This window comes from Agaricus bisporus, assembly GCF_000300575.1.
Source record: "Agaricus bisporus var. bisporus H97 unplaced genomic scaffold AGABI2scaffold_12, whole genome shotgun sequence".
NCBI classification, from domain to species: Eukaryota; Fungi; Basidiomycota; class Agaricomycetes; order Agaricales; family Agaricaceae; genus Agaricus; species Agaricus bisporus.
The window spans coordinates 727,666-750,304 of NW_006267347.1; the positions used below are offsets into that span (position 1 = coordinate 727,666).

At 45.7% G+C, this 22,639-nt stretch overlaps 6 protein-coding genes across 6 annotated transcripts; 3 read left to right on the top strand and 3 right to left on the bottom strand.

Annotated features, from left to right (window-relative positions):
- Window positions 1–2,284: 2,284 nt before the first annotated feature.
- AGABI2DRAFT_180911 (hypothetical protein) lies at window positions 2,285–4,598 on the bottom strand. The gene is made up of 5 exons (XM_006456128.1): window positions 4,463–4,598; window positions 4,031–4,401; window positions 3,816–3,979; window positions 3,743–3,746; window positions 2,285–3,689 (listed from the first exon to the last, which is right to left on the bottom strand). The coding sequence occupies exons 1-5, from the start codon at window positions 4,545–4,547 to the stop codon at window positions 2,904–2,906; spliced, it is 1,410 nt and encodes a 469-aa protein (XP_006456191.1). The 5' UTR covers window positions 4,548–4,598; the 3' UTR covers window positions 2,285–2,903.
- Window positions 4,599–9,043: 4,445 nt separating this feature from the next.
- On the bottom strand, window positions 9,044–11,240 carry AGABI2DRAFT_188223 (hypothetical protein; the record flags this gene model as incomplete). The annotated part of the gene is made up of 6 exons (XM_006456129.1): window positions 9,044–9,363; window positions 9,421–9,952; window positions 10,001–10,129; window positions 10,182–10,739; window positions 10,789–10,924; window positions 11,194–11,240. The coding sequence occupies 6 exons, from the start codon at window positions 11,238–11,240 to the stop codon at window positions 9,167–9,169; spliced, it is 1,599 nt and encodes a 532-aa protein (XP_006456192.1). The 3' UTR covers window positions 9,044–9,166.
- Window positions 11,241–11,417: 177 nt separating this feature from the next.
- AGABI2DRAFT_188224 (hypothetical protein) lies at window positions 11,418–13,435 on the top strand (the record flags this gene model as incomplete). Its single annotated transcript, XM_006456130.1, has 10 exons — window positions 11,418–11,450; window positions 11,486–11,551; window positions 11,602–11,663; window positions 11,779–11,894; window positions 11,923–12,076; window positions 12,358–12,450; window positions 12,635–12,871; window positions 12,902–13,012; window positions 13,063–13,212; window positions 13,321–13,435. 10 exons carry the CDS (start codon window positions 11,418–11,420, stop codon window positions 13,433–13,435), a joined length of 1,137 nt encoding a protein of 378 aa, XP_006456193.1.
- Window positions 13,436–14,435: 1,000 nt separating this feature from the next.
- On the bottom strand, window positions 14,436–14,959 carry AGABI2DRAFT_211033 (hypothetical protein). Its single transcript, XM_006456131.1, has 4 exons — window positions 14,890–14,959; window positions 14,781–14,840; window positions 14,653–14,723; window positions 14,436–14,598 (listed from the first exon to the last, which is right to left on the bottom strand). Exons 1-4 carry the CDS (start codon window positions 14,939–14,941, stop codon window positions 14,566–14,568), a joined length of 216 nt encoding a protein of 71 aa, XP_006456194.1. The 5' UTR covers window positions 14,942–14,959; the 3' UTR covers window positions 14,436–14,565.
- A 629-nt stretch (window positions 14,960–15,588) lies between these two features.
- AGABI2DRAFT_195415 (hypothetical protein) lies at window positions 15,589–16,698 on the top strand. Its single transcript, XM_006456132.1, has 5 exons — window positions 15,589–15,770; window positions 15,873–16,037; window positions 16,088–16,344; window positions 16,402–16,482; window positions 16,636–16,698. Exons 1-4 carry the CDS (start codon window positions 15,671–15,673, stop codon window positions 16,426–16,428), a joined length of 549 nt encoding a protein of 182 aa, XP_006456195.1. The 5' UTR covers window positions 15,589–15,670; the 3' UTR covers window positions 16,429–16,482; window positions 16,636–16,698.
- Window positions 16,699–19,319: 2,621 nt separating this feature from the next.
- Window positions 19,320–21,540, top strand: AGABI2DRAFT_228041 (hypothetical protein). The gene is made up of 8 exons (XM_006456133.1): window positions 19,320–19,476; window positions 19,530–19,573; window positions 19,629–20,086; window positions 20,163–20,173; window positions 20,236–20,385; window positions 20,436–20,528; window positions 20,579–20,959; window positions 21,190–21,540. The coding sequence occupies exons 1-8, from the start codon at window positions 19,352–19,354 to the stop codon at window positions 21,503–21,505; spliced, it is 1,578 nt and encodes a 525-aa protein (XP_006456196.1). The 5' UTR covers window positions 19,320–19,351; the 3' UTR covers window positions 21,506–21,540.
- The last annotated feature ends 1,099 nt before the right edge of the window (window positions 21,541–22,639 follow it).

Below are 22,639 nucleotides of genomic sequence, written 5' to 3' on the forward strand. Positions count from 1 at the left end.
AGCAACGAGATCGCGGGGTCGAACCAGGGGGGTGTTGTAAGAAAGATTGCACAAGTTTGACTGACTCACCTGAGATACTGGTTCTGAACTTGAAGCGTATTTCACTAGTGACCAACTCATTCAGCTTTTGTGTTGAAATCCAGGGGCGACACGCCGAGAATAATTCTCAGCCATTGTACATTACTCCGCATGGAAGTGCCAGGTCTGCGTCTCGAATTTCAAGATCCGCGGCGCCTAATACTTTGATGTGATAGGTCCAGGTGCTCCTCCCTGAGGAGTTAATATTCATCAACCCATCACTGTCCATATATATTCAGGGCTCGATGCCTGCTCAGAACAAGCACATATTTGTGGCGTACGGCCAGGGTCTATTGTCTTACACTTGCTCAGTTCTATTCGAATTTCTTTGTCGTCGACTATCAGCCGTTACCGTGACGCCCACTCTTCTTGCCTTTTTGCTCTGGCTTCTTCCTCATAGAAACTATCTTCATACTCGTCATCTATCCAGCAACGTCATCTATCCACAAAGTCGTATCTAATAAAGAACAAGTGGGGAGTCGAGAATACCTTCAATCTAGAAGAATGGAGCCTAACGTCACAGTGAAAGGTTATCGACATCCAAGCTAAGACCTTAAAGCTTGAAAACACGATTGAGCGCTCCTGGTGTCCATCACACTACGCCGCACAGCAAGACTATCTCTATTCAGCTCGAACCAAACCAAGCGGCTTTCAAACTCACATGCACAACTTCTATGACGCTCCCCCGTCAAACAAAGGTCCACACGAATGATCAGGGCCAATCCTAGGAACATAGACCGGCGACCTCCGTTCCTCTATCAATATCTGTGACAATGGACCTCCGGATGACCACGCTTTGGGAACCTCGAAGCCACCACTTGGCAGAAATCATCAAGACAGACTCATGATCAATGCACCTCTCGTCTCATGATCAGGGTCTATTTTTCCCTCTTTATCACTCTTCATCATCTCCACCATGATCCCGGAACTTGGAATTATAAAACACGACAAAGTCTCGCTTTCGAAGCCCAACAAAGACAGTTGCCTCGAGATTTTAATCTAATCTAGATACTATTTTTAACTCTTACAATGTTGCGAGTCGCCAGAGTGGCTTCTACTTCTGTCAAGAATAAGTACCTCGGGGAGTGGAGCTTGTTTAGGGTTTTAATTTACGGCGAGATGTTTAATCCTGTAGCTGAGGTTGGTATTGCTACCTTATTCTGCTAGAAAAGTATCGATGTTCGGAATGTACACGGTGTGTGTTCCCAAAGCCATTTCAAGCAACTCGTTGATTCGTTCACATACCTCAGACTCACATGTCTATGCGGGCAGGATTCCTTTTCACACGCCAATTAGAAGAACGCTCTCAAAAACCCAATTCCCCCACCCCACCCACAAAAAAAGTGGCTGAGGAACGGAACGGAACTCGCAAATGGATAAGATCAACAAAATCCACAGCGCCTCTCGATAACGATTATCTCTTCATCCGTCATCTCGAAGATGTGTATTTTCAGTATCTGATTTTGGTACTTATGAGGTCATTTCCTGGACCGTCAGGCTACAAAGTAGACGACATTACAGCGAGTTCGCCACAATCCTAGTTTCACGTTCTCATCAACTTCCTATGACATCAGCATAACAAATTTTTAACAACAACCTATTCGAGAACCATCTCCACCCTCGGACTTGTCCCAAGTTCTCCTCTACGCATATTCAAACCCACAAAAAAAGAAAATAAAAAGAAATTCACTCGCTATCAACATACAGAAAATTCTCGCATCATGTTCGCCCAACAAGTTATCGTAGTCTGAGACTGACATATCAACGACCACAACTCTCTTTCTCACTTCTCTTTACTCGAAAGTTCAACTCACTCTCCAATTCTTCAAACACCCACACATCAAATATATTCTCAAACTAAAAAAACGCAACAAAACTACCTAACTACCAAACTAAAACTACCTACAAACAAAATAAATAAACGGTCGTCTAAATAGTCTACTTTTTTATCAAACCCAAAAGCACCGAAACGCTCTCGGTTTCCGACCGAAAATTATAAAAAAACAATTCAAAACACAACAAAAAACCGTCAGGTTATATACAACACACTTCTTCAACGTTGTTCAAACAACAATGCCTCCAGGCAAATGATCCAAGACCATCAGGGGGTATCCCTCCCAAAACCCACACATCCACTTGACAGAGCAAGCAAATAAAAAGAACAAAAAACAAAGAAAGAGACTGCGATCGAAATGAAAATATTAAGTAAAGCATAGGGCATATAATTTTTTCGGGGCATATGCATAGGGGAATCATAACTAAAAAAGAAAACTAGGGTATCAAAAACGCATATGCCATAATGTGCGGACGCATGAACGTCCAGGGGGGGTTGAAAAGAGAAGAAGTAAAAAACCGGATCAGTGGGCGGAGGTGGAGGCCAAGAAGAAGGCGGGTACGAGAAGAGAAAAAACAAGAGATCGGACAACAGGAGATGAGAAAGCAGAGCATAGGAAACGGATCGACAGAACAATAAGCAGACGCCACAAGGCAGAGATGAAAGGAGAAAACGAAAGATACAATGGCTACAGTGAAATAAGAATACTGTCAGATAGAGGGATAAGAGATCTACGTGAAATACAATTACCCAGGAAATCAAGAATAATGGCAAATAACGAGAACTATAGACTAATAACCTACCATAGAACGAGTAAAAAAAATCTGGGCCTGAACCACACGATAAGCAAACCCAAGGTTGACAGTCGTCAGAAGATTAGAGGGATTAAAGCAGTGATGTAGTTGCGTATCAAGCGAGCTCGACACTGTAAAGGATGAGCTAGACGCACAGGACAATCAGCGCATCGACGCGGTATGGAAGATTGTAAAGATCAAGTCCTTGCACTGACGCCCGCGTGTCTCGCAGGGCTCGCATGGGCTCTTTTGTAGTAGGTATCGTGATCATCCTCAACCAAGACACCTCTATGGCCAGAAGAGGTAGTGCTGGGATGCCACAGCTGTTGAGCCTCGGCCTTTTCTTCACTGGTGGTCCGAGATATAGATGTTGGGGGCGAGGCATGCGAGAGCCTTCGAGGCTTGGGAGGGATAGGCGGACCAGGGGGTGCGTACGCGTTTGAATGATGTGAAGCCGTCGGTGCAGGGGTTTGTGAGCGAGCATATGCAGAAGCAGATGAATAATGTGAGGTGGGTCCAGGAGTCATAGACCGGCTAGAGACTGGAGCTGGAGTATACGACCTCCCATAACCAGCGGCAGGTGTCATTGATCTGGCTGAAACCCCGTTCCTGAGAGGAGAGGTATGTGAGAACATGGAAGGCGCAGGAGTCTGACTCCGCCCAAGCATAGAGGGGGTGGCTGGGGTCGTCGGTCTCGTGGCAGCAGAGGCCGACATGGACGTTGACCGTGAATGCAACGAGTTGTAACGAGAAGGGGACATAGAAGAAGCAGAGGCAGAGGCAGAAGTGTATGTAGGTGGAGAGGTAGCGCGAGGAGACGTCGGAGATGTTGGTTCAGGAGTAGAAGCAGCAGCGGACGCGGACGCAGAGGAATAGGAAGAAGAGGAAAGAGGTACACCGTGAGATGCGGCCAAAGATCGCAACTGAGCAACCTCCGTGCGGAGCTGTTGGCTTTCTTGGGCTTTTTGTTCGTATAATTTTCGCTAACAGGCTTATTGTCAGAGCTACGCAACGCATAAATCTAAAAATTACTCACTTGGCTGATGGAGATAAATCGAGTGGGCGGTGCGAATCAGTATGAGTCAAGTGATACAGCAACCGAGGCTTACCGCTTGGACTCTACGTCCAATTTTTGAGTCGTTAATTCAAGATGTTCGATTTTTTCTCTGAATGATATTTCGTTTGTTTTAGCTATTTTGCTGGCTTCGGAATGAGCCTGATGGTTCATGAGGATGGCTCTCAACAGCACAGCGCTGAGGAAGAGGGAAGTAGACTGGGGTGTCAAATGAGTAAAGCGCATATATGCCATCAAATGACGACGCACCTGCTCATCCTTTCCACTCCTAAGCACACTCTCGAGTTCCTGATGAAGGGCAGACACTTCCTCGACCGAGCATTTTTTTGCTGCTATTCTGGCGACCTTGTCTTCGAGACGGCGGGTTTCCGACTTTGGACGGTTGTCGGAGCGAAGAAGCTGTTCAGTTCGTTTGGCAAGGAGCTCTCCGGTAAAGTCGCTTGCGCCCTCGAAAGTGGGGTGGCGACGGGGAGTGCTCCACCCGCTGGTAGCAAAGTCCATGCGAATGAGGCGGACCGAGTCGGGCGTGAATGACTCGCGGCAGAAGGGGCAGACGGGGGAGAGACGAGAGGACGTCTTTTCAACGATGGTTGTGCAGCAGCTGGCACACATGACATGACCTGATAAAATGGTTGAAAAAAATCGTAAAAAAAAAAAAAAAACGCAAAAAAAAAAAAATACCACAGGGAATGGAATGGGGCATGCAATGGTTTCCATACTCTTCTGCGCAGACGTCGCAAGCAGAACCGGGACTGAGAGTGAGCATGGTGCCAGCCGGTGAAAAGCACCTCAACGGAGGGACGGAGGTAGACGAAACAGGGCGCAGGGGAAATTCTGGGCACAGTTGCGATCAGAGCCCTATATATACTGCCAGCCCATACGTCATCCGATATTCATTTTTTATGCCCTAGCCCTATTCCACCACGTTGTAGCTGCCGCCAGATCGGCCACGATTCACCCAGATCCACCCAGATCCTGCGCTGTCTGTGCTGGTCAACTTGCTCGCTGTTTGCGCTTGGGCCAGTTCTCCCGAGCCACCTGGTCAACGTACCTCGTGTCACGACCAGCGCAACCCTCTCACGCCCTTTGATCTCCGTGCCAGGACCCCGTCCACCCCTCCATCTCCGTCCCTCCTCTTCACTCTAGAGATCGATAGTCATGGTCGTCTACTCGCTCGAGCGTTTGTTATCCCAGCCCTCTGGCCCTTCCGACCAGTTTGGGGGATGGCCCTCGCTTGACCGTTTCGCTTTGCGAGAGCAAAATCTATTCATACCTACAAAAAAACTTTTTGTTTTTGATGGCGCTATCACCTTACCTGTCAACAAATTTTCCATGGGCGTCTATTATAAGCGGCCACACAAACCCTCAACGATGTACACGCTCGCCACCGTCCGGTTACCATTAACGACGCGCGTTCTCTCTTATGTCCACTTCCCCACGGCGGATGGGATAGTCCGTACAATATCCACTAACACCCACTGGCAGGACAAATGTCCAATCGAGGGGTATCATGAGTCCATAGTTTAATTAAGAACAATCGATCACACCCAGGGTCGCCTCGCGCCGTCGGGGCTACTGCCAACATCATCATCGTGATATTCGCAAAAAGGAGTAGATAGTCGTTCTTGTTTCAACCTATTGTAGTATTGATAATGTCATATCGTCGCTGTGCAAAACAGATTATACCTTCCCACAGCAATCCACTGCATCTCATCATTATGTTGTTCTCTTTCACTCTCTCTCACGGGCCATGATCAACCACGGGCCCTTGTATTACTTTACCTATTTCTTACTCATCTCCTCATCTCCCCATCTTCACCATACCTTCACCCCTTACCGAGCCAAAGAAACTGATCACCTCCACTAATAATTAGATCCTTCCGGAATGCTTTCAGTATTCCGCAGTTTTTTATACAAAATACTGGAAGATGGTCCACCTCTCGGAATTGAAAAGGGATCCAGTGAAAAGTTCCGCGCGATACCCGAAAGAGCATGTTGGTCCCCTCAATAGCCATGGAGTAATATTACACTATGTTCTCCAACCCCACGTTTGCCAAGATAATGAATGTTCATATCCACACACTCGCTATAGCAAAAACCAACAGGCGTAGTACAGCACATGTACATTCAATTACATTCAATAGCCACTCCGAGTTTTTACTTTGAACTACATATAGAAAACGTGTATTACACCATTTAAGCTCATCTCCCGAACATCTTAATCTCTCTTCACCGGTAAACGTTCTCGCGTGTGATCATGAGCTTGCTTGCTTCATTTCGAAATTCCCCACACAGGCCCGGAACACCGTAAATTGAAGTTATTAAGAGAAACAAAAAATTTCTCATACTTTCTCATTCCTTTCATCATATGAACGTCATGAGTGAGTCAATAATTAACCCCACAAACTTCGTACTAAGTACCATAATTTCCAGATAGAACATACCTTCCTAGTTAATAATCACCAACTGAACGATTGTATTCAAGCCTACCGGATATAAGAACATGAATGAAGAAACTTGAGCGCCTGTTTGATTGGCATACTGTAAGAATCTAATCACAAATGATAATAATCTCTTTTTTTGGTTTTTTTTTTCTCCGCATCAAGGGATGATGACCATGAGCGCTGTACCATTGATAAACATACCAAAGATCTCATACCTTATCAAATTTCCTTCGTAGCCTGTAAAAAAAAAAAACAAGCTATGTATCATGATCAAACCTGTCCTAATGACTGATGCCCTGATGTCTGAATCAACGCACCATCAATGATTGGTACATCATATCAGGTTAAGACTCATACCCTACATCTCGTCTCAACTTTAGAATCCACCACTTCATACCTAATATAGAGATAGTGCATGTATTTAATTGAACTTGTGGTCTTCATGTTTTCTTCCAACACGGCGGCGGCGGCGGTGGTGGTGGTGGTGGCTGACAAAAACACGCATGTTGCATCATGTTGAGAAGTCTAAAACACTCAAAAGGGGAAGATCTTCTTTCTTCTTAGAAGGGAATTAAATGAAAAGAGAAACAAAACACGTTGAAAGGAAGTCGGTGACAAAAATCATATATATCAAAATTGGAGGTGGGGTCAAAAAATTCACATGTTTTCGGTATTAGGTTTAGCATAAAAAGGAGAATGACCTCTTTAGAGGACCTTCAAACAACCAACGCCACCATGAACTGAAGCCATGCTTAAACCTTACGATATATGTATGACTAGAATTTGTATTGGTCCCGGTATCTTTATTTGACTTATGATGATGAACGGAAATGAAATCATAGATCATTAATATCATATTAAAGATAATCTATTCTTCAAAAAGTCCCAAAAATTAATGCCAACAAGAGAAATGAAATACAGGTTTTTTCTCATCGAACTTGGGGTATGTGATCATCATGACGACTTCTTCTTCTTCTTCAAAGGAGGTCTAGACTGTGGATTTGTAACTGACCACGGTCTGAGTTAGAAGCGCCGAACCTAATGGTATGCTACAGTAAATTACCTTCTCATCGCCACCCACAAACGAAACAATTCTCCCATGAAAAAAACAATCGCCCTTAGAAGAGCGCATCGCCAAAAAAACATTTCCATTCGAACGAACAAAAAACTACCCACTCTCACTATATAATCTAATAATAATAATAAAAACACGCGCAGCGCGATGTCTTATTAAGGCTTCTCATCTTCTCTCACCACCACGCCTCGAGGCAAAAAACTCCCTTCTTCACTTTCTCTCCTGGCTCTCGCATGCTGATATCATGAAGAAGTCAGATGTTCAATGACAGTCACCCCTAACAATCACCGTTCTCCGCCGAGGTATTTAAGCTTTCAAAGTACCCAAGAAGATAAAGAAAAGGTACCCCTCGATATCGATAACTGCTTCACTTGGAAGACTTAATAAAGATCTGAGGGTCTGATCTAATCATACCCTAATCAGAATTTACGACCCAAAGGAACAAAGGCACGAATGTGATATAGAACGGTATCACTGGCAAGGTACTGTCAGATACTTCTACTAAAAAGGTTCCACAAGATCTCAAGTGACATGTCAAATTCTTGACCCGCCGCCGGGTTGGAAAATATAACCAAAAACCGGGTTACCTGAACTAAACTTTAAAAAAGACCTTGGGTAAAAACGAAAACCACGTTGTATACACGAGGATATGAATTTATGACTCGTCACGTTGAATCAAATCCCGACTTCTTTTTTTTATTATACAGCTCCCTGCAAGCAGAGTCTCTCAATACCCGGTCAGATGTTTCTGATATAGTCTATTAGTAGACTTCGTGTTTAAAAAGTCCCTAAGGAAGTTTAAAATGCGAAAGATAGTTTGACAGATGAATCTCACTGAAAAATGATATTCTGTTCTTTTAGTCGAATCGTGTGATCGGCGGACACATTCAAAAAAACAAAGTTTTAGAATCAATCATTCATTCGGCATCCCCAATATCGTCAATCGACTCAAAACGAGCGTCTCTTTTCCAATCAGCTCTAAAAAGAAAGAAAAGAAAAGAAAAAGGGGATGAATCAACGCCTCAAGGCAAACAAAAATCAGCTCCGCTTCAACGCTGCAAACGTAACGTTACATTCCCCCTCTCCTGGCAGACTTCCCGTACAAATGCCGAATCCTGTCTTGTTCATATTCTTTCTTGTCCGACCCTGAGGTGCATGTTCAAACTCACCCTTATTCTGGACCCATCAAAAAAAAAAACTTGAGAGAAAAAAAAAAACAAAAACGATGTCTCACCGAATGTATATATCCGACGGCTCAATTCAGGGCGGCCCTTATGCCTCGAGGCTTCTGGGTATAGGGTTTTTTTTTTAGAGCACGATAGTACCAATAGGTCAAAGCAGGTATGATACATTGACAACTCTAGTCGATTGTTCGGGCTACTAATGTTGTATACTACTGTTGCTTTTAATTCGGTCCGTATTTCCTTGGATTTTTTCTCTTCGGGAGACAATTAGCCGAAAGTCAGGGATATAGAAAAAACGCCATTCGCTCCATTCTTCAAGAATTTCCATTTGTAACTGAGTCCAGAGTTGTATGGACCAGGTCAGATATTCGTAATTTGTTCAATTGTTTGGATAATGGAGTCGGGTATATGTACCTAGTTGGAACAAGGGGTGACGGAGTTGTGGTACTGCGTATGCACTGCGCGCTAAAGCGATTGAATACTCAATCAATACGGAAATTATCTGTGGTGATGCCAGTGGCGTCATCATGATGAGAACAATTAAGTTATACTCGCGTATTCAACAAACCGATGAATAGTCCTTTCAAGATGATACATAATACAAATTGTAGATGAACTCGGCAATGACACAACGAGAAACGCTCCATAATCAGAAACGATGACGAAAAAAAGGAATGGTTCATCAAGTGATCGTACTCATGATCCTCTCAATCTCCAATTGCACTCGTACCCGGGAGGCTCTACCTTCCGCTGTCTGACCTCCAATACACCGATTGGATCCGAATCCAACAGTAACACCTTCATAAATAAGAGCGAGTAGCTTTATCCATTGACCTCCCCAGATTTGAAGAGCATCATGACCCATGACATTCAATGCCGCTTCAACAACACAATCAGTCATCGGTAAATGTTGCGAAAGAATCGAATTCAACTTACTGTATATCAGTTCTGCGGTAATAGGCGACTGCATCAAGCTTCTTTCATCAAGTATCCTCGCAAACCAGGACCAATATCTCGTTGTTTGGAACATAGGGCTCAACGGACCGTGAGGCGGATTGATTTGCAGAATCAAGAAATAGACCCTCATTATACCAGCCGCACGAGACGAAAGCTCTGCTTCCGATTCCAGGGCATTACTCTCCTCACTCTTTCTAAACCCCATAACTTTGAGCCTTTCCTCATTGCTTTCCCATTTCCGTCCATCATAATCTTGGTTCGGGACAGCGTAGGGTATTGGCCAACCACCAACACGTTGGACAAGCTTTGCAAAAAAGACATCGGCAAACTCGGGTACCGAGGCGAGTATATTGAAGGTCAATTGCGCGAGTGGAATGGCACTCCTTTTTTCGGCGGTAATTTCGACTTCTGCTTGGAGGAGAATGTCCTTTGCGAAAGACGAGAGAATGGCAAGGAAGACTCTAAAATCATGCGGTGTGGGAGGTCGAAGCACGTTCAGTACTTCTTGTGACTATTCTAGGTCAGGATAACACAGGCGACGATCAGTCGAATGACTCACAATAGCCTGGATAGCATTTAAATCGTTTGTCAACTGGCCAACTTTGGGTTTTATGTGTCGCCGACAGTTCCCCCATGCGGCCCTGAGGTTTCTGTCAGCCTTGACAATAGCAATTTCAGCTTTCAGGCTCTAAGTGACTATCAGACAGTTGAAAAAAGCCATAAGCGGGAAGGAGAGTCACCTTGAGGTGATATCTAGTGTCAGCCCAGTTCATAAATTCGGTTTTGATACCAAGTTGTTCTCTCGAAGCTTTCTCGGCTTCAAGCAATTCTTTCTTTTGCCGCTGTTCTTGTTGTTGAGTTTGCTGTTCAATGTTCTCTTTCTTCTTCAACTCTTCTTCCTGTCGCAATCTTTCCTCCTCCTCTTTCTTCTTTTTTTCTGCCTCTTCCCGACGTTTCGCTTCAGCTAGCGTCCTCCTCAACTCTTCTTCTCTCCTCTGACGCTCTTCCTCTTCTTTTCTTTTCTTCTCCTCTTCCAGCTCCCTGGCAATCTTTTCCTCTTGATATCGAATACCCTCCTTGACATCATTCCAAAGTTGTGATTTACGAGCAGTCCACGCTTGAATTAAGGCTTCCCGGGTTTTTTGCGCCTCAGAACGTCGGTTCTCAAGCCAGGAGCGTACTTCAGAGATCCGTTTATCATGTTGAGCAACTAATTTTCTAGACTCTTCTAAACATAGGCGTTCCTGCTCGGTCTGAAACTGTGTATTACTCGCAGAGAGCTCCTTTCGGGCAGTAGCCTGAAGACAATGACTTTAGTCGGTAAAGGACGGCATATTAATCACGTACGAATGCGTCTTTACGGGTCTGTCTCTCCCAATCTTCATAAGGGTCATGATGTCGTGTGCGAAGACGAATGGAAGCTAGCGTTTCTGCTAGTTGCTGTACCTCATCTGGTGAACGTTGTGATTTAGATAACGTCGACCTATTTGTTTCTGTTCAAAGGTCGTTGTAGCACGCGAGAACTTGAAACTTACCTGGAGAATGGTTCATCTTCGGAATCAGAGGAGGTTTCGTCATCGGAAATACTGTAAGATAGTGACTCATCCGACGAGTCTGTATCGTCGATCACGTCGGAGTCGGAGTCGGAGTCGGAGTCGTCGAAATGAGAAGGAAGACCATATGTCGACCGGCGAAGTAGTCTATGTCAGGATCAGTCGCGAACATAAGTAGGTGGCGGAGTCGTCACATTACCCGCTCGTAGGCGATGTCATTACTGCCCCAAAGGTGTTTGTGGGCATTGTACGACGCTTTATGGTGGTTGGTGGAAACTGGAATAAGGAGAGTCAGGCTCTTGACATTTCTTCCAGCTGGTCCGTTTCTCGTGACCGTGTTCGTGACCGGTGTTTGTTTGTCACGCTTTTTGACATGTCTTTCTCTTGTCAGAATACCAAACCACGGTTCATGTACAATTCACCATGATAACAGGCTGTCAAAGTTTCAACATCGATGTACATCGCTTCTTTCAGGCTTCATTCCATCCTAGGACATTCGGGATCTTCTCTTGCATATCGTCGCTGATGCACCTCCACAGAATTGGCTTCGTATGGATGTACGCTGAAATATTTTCATAGCGGTTAGGATGCTTATAGCTGTGATCAGAACGCCCATCTGGTTCAGAAAGTTGCCGCGGTCCTGGGGCTGCTCTTGCCTACTGCAGCAACGTCCGCGTCAAACCCAATCTTCCGATATCCATGACCCTGTCAACCAAGTTCCAAAATTCAGCATCAGCTGCCGCTAGTATACCGTTCATCGCGTCGACCTTCACCTACGAATCAGGGCCCCTAGGGATCAGACTCGGATGCATGGCGTGCACAGCACTTTCTTCAATGGACCAGTCAGCGGAGAAGCAGCAACTCAGAGGCTCCAGTCTACTCTCTCCTCGAATAACTTCAGTCCTCCTCATCAACGGTTACACAGCAGAACACAATGGTCAACGGGTACCCTCTCAGTACATGCTGACTTTGGAGCAGATGATTGAAAATGACTACCCAAATCTCTCTTATATGGCTGACGCCTTCCAAAAACCTACCGGATGGGTAGAGACACCTCACTCAACCCGAAGAAATCACACCAGGTAAAGGGAAGGACGGACCCTATAAACAAATATTTCCTATTGACTGCGAAATGGTGCGTATATGCTGTTATTTGTTTTTGTCAACCTACATATCTAAACGATCGTTCTAGTGCATGACCGAAGATGGCAAGGAACTTGCTCGTGTTTGTGTAGTGGATTTCAACACAAGACTTGTTGCGTAAGACCAGCTCGTCGAAGCCATCCAAACCGATCATGGATTATCTCACAAGGTTCGATCCACCTTGCTTTTTGTCGTAGTCCCATTCTCAACTTCGTCACAGATGCTCGGGAATCACGGCCAAAGCTTTAGAAAAAGTGACGACTACTCACGCTGAAGTCCAAGCGCATGTTCCCGGCCTTCTTTCGCCTCCTTCGTAACACCCATTATCAACCAATGGAAGCGAGCCTTGAGCAACGTTAGTACCAAGTCTACTCAGACATTTCCTAGAGTCCGACCTCAAGGCTCTCAAAATATGTCACCCGTTTTGCATTGGCACGGTCGTAATCTACTACCACCTGCGTGGCCGTCCTCTAAAATTCGGCCTCACCTGGCTAAAGAAGCGGTGCGGACGCAAAATCCAAGCGCGGAGAGGGAGGACACGACCCTGAGGAAGACGCGCGGGCATGTTTAGAGTTACCCAAAAAGAAGGTGGAAACTGGCCAGGCTGACTACCAGGCTGACTACGAATCTACTTTGGAGAGGATGGCGAGGTCAACACCAAGACGTGCTGGTGGAGGCGTGAGGAGTATCAGGTCTGCTGTTGTTGACCAAGGGGATCCGACAACTATGCATGAGTAAGGCGAGTACAGCTGTGGATGCTCAAGAGATGATGAAGTTGCAAAACAGCCCTTGGAAACGTTGCCGTCCCATGATTTTACGTTTACGAGGTTGATGAGTCTGGCCAATCTCCAAAAATGTACGTCTCGTACTCCTTTGTCTCGGATCACAAATCGTAACAAGCACATTGCTAGGGACGACACCAAAGCTTGGACTTCACGGGTCATTCGGATTCCCGTAGGATGTCGGCACTTAATGCACGCAAGGCGCAATTTGAAACTGCGATTAGGTCAGGAAAAGCTCCAGAGGGTTTGAATACTAGGTGGACTGCGGCAAATGGAAAAGATTTGGGAGAACGGTTGAGTTGGCGAGGAAAGGGCTATTACAATTCTTCAGCAAAACGGTTTACTACACACAAACTCCCAGATGTTTTCGAGAGTGCGACGCTCATCAGACAACTGGACAGCTGCAACCACGTCCCGAAGCATATTATCGTCTGTCGTATGGACAACCTTGTTCGCATCTATGCGCGTTGGAGTATACTTGTTCCAGATCAGCTCAATGCCCTTGTCAGTCAATGACTGTACGCCGAAATTCTCCCTCACAAACTCCTTCACACTTTGTAACGTCTGATGTTCTGCACCGAAATCGTCCCAACGAAGTACATCGCATGTGGTAAAACTGCTTTGGTAATTTTTGAACGAGCTGCATCAAGCAAGTATCGACGTCTGAGGTTATTTAGCGCGTTGCGATCCTGGATTCTTAAGTAAATTGCTCTCTTCAAGGTGGAAAATGAAAACGTACACCAATCATTGCTCTTTCTAATATTCCTACTCGAGTCCACAGTTCATCTGTTTTAGGCCGACGTTCATCATTTACAGATCGGAGCTCATCGTTTACAGATCGGAGCTCATTGTTCGCTGTCTTCAGCGCCCCTATTGAAGACTTGATATCAGATCAATCAATTCCTGTAGCATTTTGCGCCTCGTCTTGCCCGTGAGGATATTCTGGAAGCAGAGATGATTGCATGAGTCGACTGAAATGGAGGAACTGGAAGCAGGATCTCGCTGCTAGATGATGACATCATCCGTTGCTGTTGAGTACGCAAATATTCCCACGTGTATATTACCTTCCAGGGAGCGACCTTACTATCTTCAAGCGTGGCTAGGGCTAGATGAAAGGAAATTGTATTCCCTCTATGAAATTTCAAGGGGATAGCTGGCATGTATCAATGACCGGGAATCTTTTGCCAAATTTCTGGTACTGAGACGATACATGAAACTGCCGGGGACTCAGTGTGCTCTGAGACTCTTCGCAACCCTTAGACGAACGCTCACTTCGACGGGTAGCCTAGATTTGTTTCGGTCGGGATAGTAGTGGTTTCGATGTTAGCTTTTTCGGTTGAGCTCGTATCTCAATTTATCTACTACGACATGTGCAACACTTTTCCTCAATTTCGTCAACAGTACAACCGAGTTATTCCGACTGTTATATGCAGTCGACAAGAGCAATGGTTCTTGTTTTGATTGTTTGAACGTTGAGATACTGGCTGACCGGAAACTGACTACCGAGCTCGATTGAAAACCTCGACAAAAAGTCATCGATATCCGAATAGTGTGCGTGTGTTAGATGATGGTCACATTGTATTTTAATATCGATTGGCTCTGATTATGATACAAACATATAGAAGCGAATTTAAAGGGGTCTTCACTCAAGTTGTAGCATGAGTACCTGTGTGAGGGACCTATCCATATCCATGGTAAACATGATGAGAGGCTCCAGGAATAACATGACCTACGTCAGTAAGACCCAATGCTTTTCCGAGACTGGAAAATTCAACATCTGTCGGCTTGGCGTTTCCGGTACAGACTGAGAATAGCGAAAAGTCAGCATGGACCATGTCCGATATATAGTACAAAGACTAACTATCAATCACACGTTGCTCGGTGACGCCTACTTGGTTAGCGAGCTGGCCGTAAGAAAGGCCTGTAGATCTAAGCATCGACTTTTAATGGAGAGTGGAATGAAAGCTGACCGCTGTTTTTCAAGGCGTTGGCGATAGCAGTGCACTTTGGATCAGGAGACATGATTGTAGTCGGATGGAAGATAAGATGATAATCATTACCAACCAATTTCCCTTTATATACCTTTCAGTGTATATTCCAGGATTGGCTGACATTTTTATTACACGTCGTGGCTAGAGCCAAGGAGGTAGCTACATCATTTCGAAGTCTGAAGATGGAGCTGGGCGCCAAGAATAATACTTGCCCGTTTGAATAGGTCAGATATTGTTCTTAAATCAAGGCTTTTCGCTCTCTGATCCGATAATCTACTTCCGAAATGGAACTTCGAGGTCGCTGGGGGTAAACAGTAGCGGGGATTCCACTAAGATATCTGATAGTCCGAGAATACAAACAACATTACGTTCCCTTGAAGAACGGTGGATTACAGATGCTCAAGTTCACGCGATGTCGGAAAACTTGCCTGATCAGAACCTGATCAGGTTGAATCAGGGATTTTGCTGAGCCAGCTGATCCAATGTCCTTTGCTTGCAATTTTTTACCCTGATCTAATCGGCCTGAACGAGCCTTTCAAACGATCACGAAATTTGATCCCAGAAGATCGGACAAATGTAATTCAATTGATTGGACAGAAGTTCGAGGACCTGATGGTTCTTCGGCTGCATAATTTCCTTCATGGATGGGTGAGTAAGCCTATGACATTAATTTATCATCAGTCGGGAAGAGCAATCTGCATGCAAGATGCAGATGCGTGAATGACCAATCAAATTGAATAGAGCCAAGTATTATTTGCTAATGTTTGTTCTGTGTGATCTGGACAGATCAACAAGCTTTGTAGTCGAGCTCATCGTCCACCAAGTCATCCTCAAGCTCCCTTCCCCGTCTCGTCAAAATGGTGCGTTTAATTTCACTATTCGTGCGCTATGGCGGGAGAATACGCTTCCAAGGTGCACTTGGACGTTGGATTGCAATGCTGACTTGTGGATGATGATGTAGCCCCCGAAGAAAGTCAAGGTACAAAAAGAGGAGGCTGTCTCCCTCGGACCGCAAGTTGCTGAAGGAGAACTCGTTTTCGGCGTCGCGCACATCTACGCTTCGTTCAACGACACTTTCGTTCATATCACCGATTTGTCTGGCCGTGAAACTATCTCCCGTGTCACCGGTACGCCATTCTTACATTTCTAGCGATCAAATGCCTGATCTAAGAAACAGGCGGTATGAAGGTCAAGGCCGATCGTGATGAATCATCTCCCTATGCTGCCATGCTTGCTGCCCAAGACGTGGCCGTACGCTGCCGCGAAGTAGGCGTTACTGCTCTCCACATCAAACTTCGTGCGACTGGTGGTACTGCAACTAAGACCCCCGGACCCGGTGCTCAGAGCGCCCTTCGTGCGTTGGCCCGCGCCGGCATGCGCATTGGCCGTATCGAGGACGTCACACCTATCCCCACCGATACAACCAGACGCAAGGTACGTTCCGGGTGTCATCTTGACCGCAGCTTCTTGTGTGTTGATTTATATTGACAGGGTGGTCGTCGCGGTCGCCGTCTATGAGTTCTCCAGTTGCGGTTGTCAGCATTCATCAGAGGATCTTGTCATCGAAAAATTGTGCTGTCGTTTGCTCATGTTATGTGCCTTGAATAAATGTCGCCGCTCGACACGCAGCAGAATCAACTAATGGTTCTGTCCCGTGGTCGTCCCCCCAAATATTTGCATTCTTTCCTCATACGTGCAATCAGCCGCTGGATAGAAAATGCTCTTGCAGATCACTCTATGAAGAACCACGTTGAGGTATTCCGTGCCCAAATACTCACTCTTGATAACTGTTGTCACAGCCCTGTAGATTGTTTGACCTTGGACATTCAGCTTCAGCTTGTCTCAAACAGAATTTTGAGGAAGTTACTAAGAGTAATATCAGGCGCATGCAAGATGGCTTGGATATGTTGTTTTGCAATCAAGATTGTCAAAATGTGGTACTTCCAACTTGACTTCGCAATAGGCCTTCTCGTTGAGATTTTTTTTTCTGGGAGCTCCAAAAAACAGGAGTACCCACATTTTTCCAGATCCAACATATCTAATATACAAAATCTGCCGTTTCTACATCGAGAAAGTCATGGCATGCAATTGCGGCATCAATCTTACTTATGGATTGAAACATGGAATATAATCTTCTACGGTGATCAAGGATCTCGTATCTCAATCCATTCTGCGCTGCCCAGTATTAGGCAGGAAAGAAGCCAGTTTGGATAAAAGACCAGCTTGTCAATGAATTTTGTTGTCCTCTTATTTCCTATGGGATACGTTCCGGTAAAGATGTAACCTCATTAAGTTTCATACGTTATGGTTTAAGGGCAACACATCGAAAATGTGCGACATGCATGGAAATTTCCAAAGGCATTTCAATTGGATTCATGTAAAGAGAGTTGGATGAAGTCATTTCGCCATCAAAGCGCTTAACGAGAGAAATCCTTTGACCTCGATCGGGCGGAATTCGCGGAAAGAGACTTCATAATAATCATAACGAAGGGCACTTAGATGAACCATGTCCTGCCACGCCGGGCGTCCACCCAGTTCCGTCAAGCCAACCAACAATATGGTCTCTTGTCGGCGCCGATCTTCTTAAGGTATAGTTTTATTATGAAGGTCCTGAGCTGTCTCTTCATTTCTTACCCACAAGAGCAGGGTCAAGAGTGAGCATTTCTGTGATATAGCGCCGTTGAGGTGGCAAGTTGATAAGCGATAGTGGCGCCGAGGGTCACCGAGTCAGTTGGGTCGAGAAAAGAATGCAAATGCTCCCAAACGTCTTAAATCGACAATAGTCTGATTGACGCCCACACTTCGTTAAAGGACCTCGCTTTAGAATCTCAACACGTGTGTGGTGTGGTGTAGGATTACGACAAGAGGAATGAGCAGCACCAGGGAGGAGATGTTTAGAAAGCAAGTTCATGCCGCCGGAAAGCATCCGGGTCTGAAGATGACTCAGCAATCACGTACCTTTCAATATTTGGCCATCATCGGCCTCAAAAATTTAACATGAAGTATGAGAGAATTATTCACGACAACGTTGCGTACGTCTTTGAAAAAGTCCGTCCCCTACGGATAAACATGTTAGGCCCTTCCATACATCGAGGAGCAATATATCGGATCATTGGACGATCAGTCGCCTTCTTCCAGTATAGGCGGTGTTCAAAACGATATTCGGCGCACGTTATCAAACACAATCCGCCTGCCACGCATGCAGTTATTAGGTTGTTTTAATCAATTGAGGTGCAATATTACCCAGAATCTCTGAATGATTCATATACATGTCATGAGAGACGTCAATATTTTGGTCGTAGTCGAGAAGTTCACCGGATAGATGCACGCTCATTTCCAGATTTGATTGTCTCCATGTCAGGATCACGAAACCCACCTAGAAATTCAGGAGTTTAACCGCTCGAGGACGATGTGAAGTTTTAACGGAACTTGCAAAATTTATCTAATCACAGCACCGTGAAGTGACTGCGCAGGCGGAAGCGGGAGGGAGGGGATACCCGAGTGATATGCGACGTATTTCCAACACTCTGGGTAGTTATTCAAGTGCTCCGAGGCTGATCACCCTATCGCATGGGTGAGACTGTTATGAAATCCTCCTGGAGTCCTGTGTCTCGCTTATCCGATTCCGTTCCGCGTTTTCGTATTGCCTATACTCGCCAGCGAAGCCATCGATCCATGGGAACAACTGGACAACATCAACAGGGTCCGGTAATTTCTGGCCATGTCAGCCTTCAGTGCCGTAATGAGTTGAGGATTGTCAGTCTGCTTTGGGTTGTCCACGCTCTAGTGCCATGCGGTGCATCGACTGTTTCTGGCGTCTAGTCTATTTGATAATTTGATCTGGCAACATTATGTCTGAAAATAACACTTACCCGGCGCAGAATTAAACGTGGTCCTGTTTCTGAACTTCGCCGCGGACGCTGATAAGTTAACAGTGGCCGGTCTGTCTCCATTCGGCGTTACATGTGAATAGATATATTGCAGGTAGGAACAAAATTCTGGATTTGAAGAATGCCGGAAGTCACAGTTGAATGCGATATATGACCCTTTTGGACTACTGGAGACCAACTAAAATCAGAGCATCATGAGCTGTATGGCATGTCCGGGTAGATAAATCGTGGTTTACCGTCCATTGAGCAGATATGGAAGCGGGTCGAGGAGCATCAAGTGCCGAGGATCTGTCTTCAGATCACGAGTTAACACGTGTAAGAGTCCTGCTCATGTCGGTGAAGGCAAAGGAGAAGGGGCAGTGTATAATTCAAAGCCGCTATTGTCGTGATGAAGGAACCGAGAATGTCCATCCAATTGGGATGTCGGGTTGGGGAATTGTGTTGGTTCTAAAACTAGTCAGACTAATAAAAGGAGATACGTGACATTTACATATCAAAACATCATCATCATCAGGTTGGCTCATTGGTCTCTACCCACGGTGACTTGGACCATGGAATTCAAGCACATCGTCCAAGGCGGTCTGCGCCAACTGTCTCTTTGGATTGTAGATGGCTGGTATTCAGACGTTCACGTCGAGGGCGCGAGCAATGTTCCCAAGACAGGACCACTCATCCTGTGAGTACTTTATTCTTCAGAACAATTCACCTCTAACCCGTGGTTTTATCAAGGGCTGCAACCCACCATAATGAAATTGTCGATGTAGCTGTCTTATGTGAGTCTTGTCTGATATCATCTTTTGGTTTTGTTCAAGTCGTATGTGGTTATAGCTGCTCGGATACCTCATGAACGTCCGATAGGTTATTGGGCAAAGTCATCTATGTTCAAGCACCCCTTTACGAAATTCTGGATGGAGAATAGCGGTGCTCTCAGTGTAACAAGAAATCCGAACTACGTTGAAACATCTAACGCATCTACCTCTGACACATCTTCCAATGGCGGTCTATTCAAGGACACGGTGAAGGCATTATCTCAAGGCCAAGTAATTGGTATCTTTCCTGAAGGAACTTCGTACACTCTTCCTGCTATTGCACAAGTTTTACCTGGGGCTGCTCGAGCTGCTATCGAATATGCTAGATCTGTGAGGAGGGAGAAGTTGGAAGGGATGAAAAGCGATAGGGAGAGACAAATCTATTTGAATGGTGTTGGGAGGCATGGAGAGGTGACCGGATTGCGTATAGTTCCCGTTGGAATCGTGTATGAGGACAAGGAGAGGTATATGAGTCGAGTAAGTTGACTCGTATTGGCCCGCGACGGCGACGTACTGATTGATGCTTGTCAATTTTCTGGCGACCCCACTCTAGGTTTGTGTAGGGTAAGTTTTCGATTACTAGTGAGTTGATTACTGGTTGGATGTTGATTATTTGTTGTCTGCAGGTTTGGCGAACCTATCGACGTAGACAAGTATACCCAAGAATTGTTCCAAGAAGGCATTAGTCACGCAGATGCTGCCAAATGCGTCGTTAAGAAACTCAACGCTGAATTAGAGCGACGGTTGTTAGCGTTGACTGTAAATGCTCCCGATTGGTGCGTAATTCAACTCAGTTAACATGAAAGAGGTCCTGATGAGTATGCAGGGGAACGTTCTATGCTGCCCAGATGGCGATGAAGATACTCTGGGGAGACGAAGAGAACGTTCCTTTGGAAACTTGGGTCAAGATTATGCAAAGGTATGGTCTTTACATGTTCGAGTGAATGTGTTCTAATGAGTCCTATAAAGCCTGGTTGACATGTTCTCTTCTGACCCCAAGCTCGACTCTGTCCGTAAAGCGCTAGTGCGATATCACGCTTTACTCTACTACACAGGAATAGACCATGCGATCTTGGAAGAGGTTCTACCTCTTTCACCTACATCGGCAAATCTAACGTATCCACTTCTCTGGGATACGTTCGCCAAAATCGCTGTCGGATTCCCTGTTGCATTGGCCCAGTTTTTCGCCTTCCTTCCAGCTTTCTTCTTCCATGTACCCGGGTACATTACTGCCCTATCCGCGGTGAGAATGTTATCTGGGCCTGGAGAGGCAGAAACCAAGGCGGAGTACGGTGCAGCCGGTGGTGGAATTGGCATCGGTCTCACTGTTCTCGTCTCGTTGGTATGGCTGTGGATCAAAGGTTTACTGGGGGGAGAGTTTGGTTTCAGGAAGATGATTGGATTGGGTCTACTGGTCTATGCCTGCGTTTACGTCCTGGTTGAATGGCATTTGATGTTTGTTAGAGGTATGTTGTTGCTTTGTCTCCGAGGTCCATGTCTAACACGTTGTTTCAGGGAATTTACGCCAGTATGTCGAGTAAAACTCTTCATTATTATTCTGCTCAACTGACGTTCTTTAGGATGCGTCGTCTGATGACTTTTGGAAAGCTCATTTTGGGTAGAGCGCTACCATGCAGTCTAAGCATGCAAGAGCTGCAGAAGTACAACATTCGTCCGCCACCATCAGTCAACGTGTTTATCAAGAACGATCAATCAAGTGCCGTGCGTGCTACCAAGCGCCCGCCACCCATCACACCGCACAAACTGGTACAGGAGATGCTGCTTGCACGCCTGCAAGCGCACATCAGTCTTGGGAATTATATGAGGCATTCAGATAGCAAAGAGACGACGTTTTTGTTGAGCCAGGGAGGCCGTGTTCCGTTTGTTGTAGCTTAGAATAAATAATACAAATGAGGCAGATCAATCATAAGTCATGTGCGTGGCTGAACAGCATTTTCTACTTCAATGCCTCGCCCATAACAGCATTCTCTTGTTTTCTTTTTTTTTGTTCGTGGATGTTGCTTTTGGACCCCTTCAGCCACTGCGACATCTGTCTCGAGCCCTATACCTCCGACGAATCCGCTCAGACGCCTCATGCCATTCCTTGTGGCCATGTGTTCTGTAAAACGTAAGTCGGTAGCCATGCAATCATCGTGGCCTTGCTGACCTTGGAGTATCGAAGGTGCTTGCTGAATGTCTACCCTACCAATTGCCCACTATGCAGGAAACCATTTGTGCCCGATAGAAGCAAGAGGCTACACGTCGAGAGGCCAGATAATAGCGACGCCTACCGTCATGCTGACTATCTAAAGCGCCTAATTCTCACATGGGGTACTTCGGACGGGGAGCTGGCGTTGCTGTGGGGAGAGATTGAGAATTGGCTACGTCTCAAAACAGACGATGGGGTGCATGTCGAGTCGTCGTCCCTCTCTTTTCCTTTCTACTGACCCTTTTTTCCAATTTAGGCCGTCGCTCTTAAGAAAACACTTGAAATTCTGCGTAAATGTCGAAGGAACCAGACGAAGAAGGAAGACTATCATAGGATGATCAAGAGACTCAAAGACCAAATCACTACGGGGGACAGTGCGAATGCGTCAAAGACTGAAGAGCTCAGAATTCAGAATGTAGAATTCGAGAGCAAGGTCCAGGGCTTACAAAGGTATCAGAAATAGTTATTCTCTCTTTCAGTTCGTCGGTTGACGTTGCTGTCCTTTTCAGACTAGTGGGTCTGCACTATTGTCATATATTGAGGATCTCCTGACACGAGTAATGACAGGTCGTCCGCTACGAGTCTCAAATGGGAAAATACGAACGTGAACTCCAGCAACTACGCCAGCAGCTCGAGTATCACGCGTACCCGCCCAACTCTTTACGCGACAATCCTCTCCCACAGCCCCCGGTCCCCGCCCCCTATGAAAGTCGAGGAGCTTCTTTCAACGGGATCAATTCCAACCATAGGCTAGCATCTTCAACTTATCCATACCCAAGGCATACCGGCGATGTGAGAGATGGGAACCTTTATACCAATGG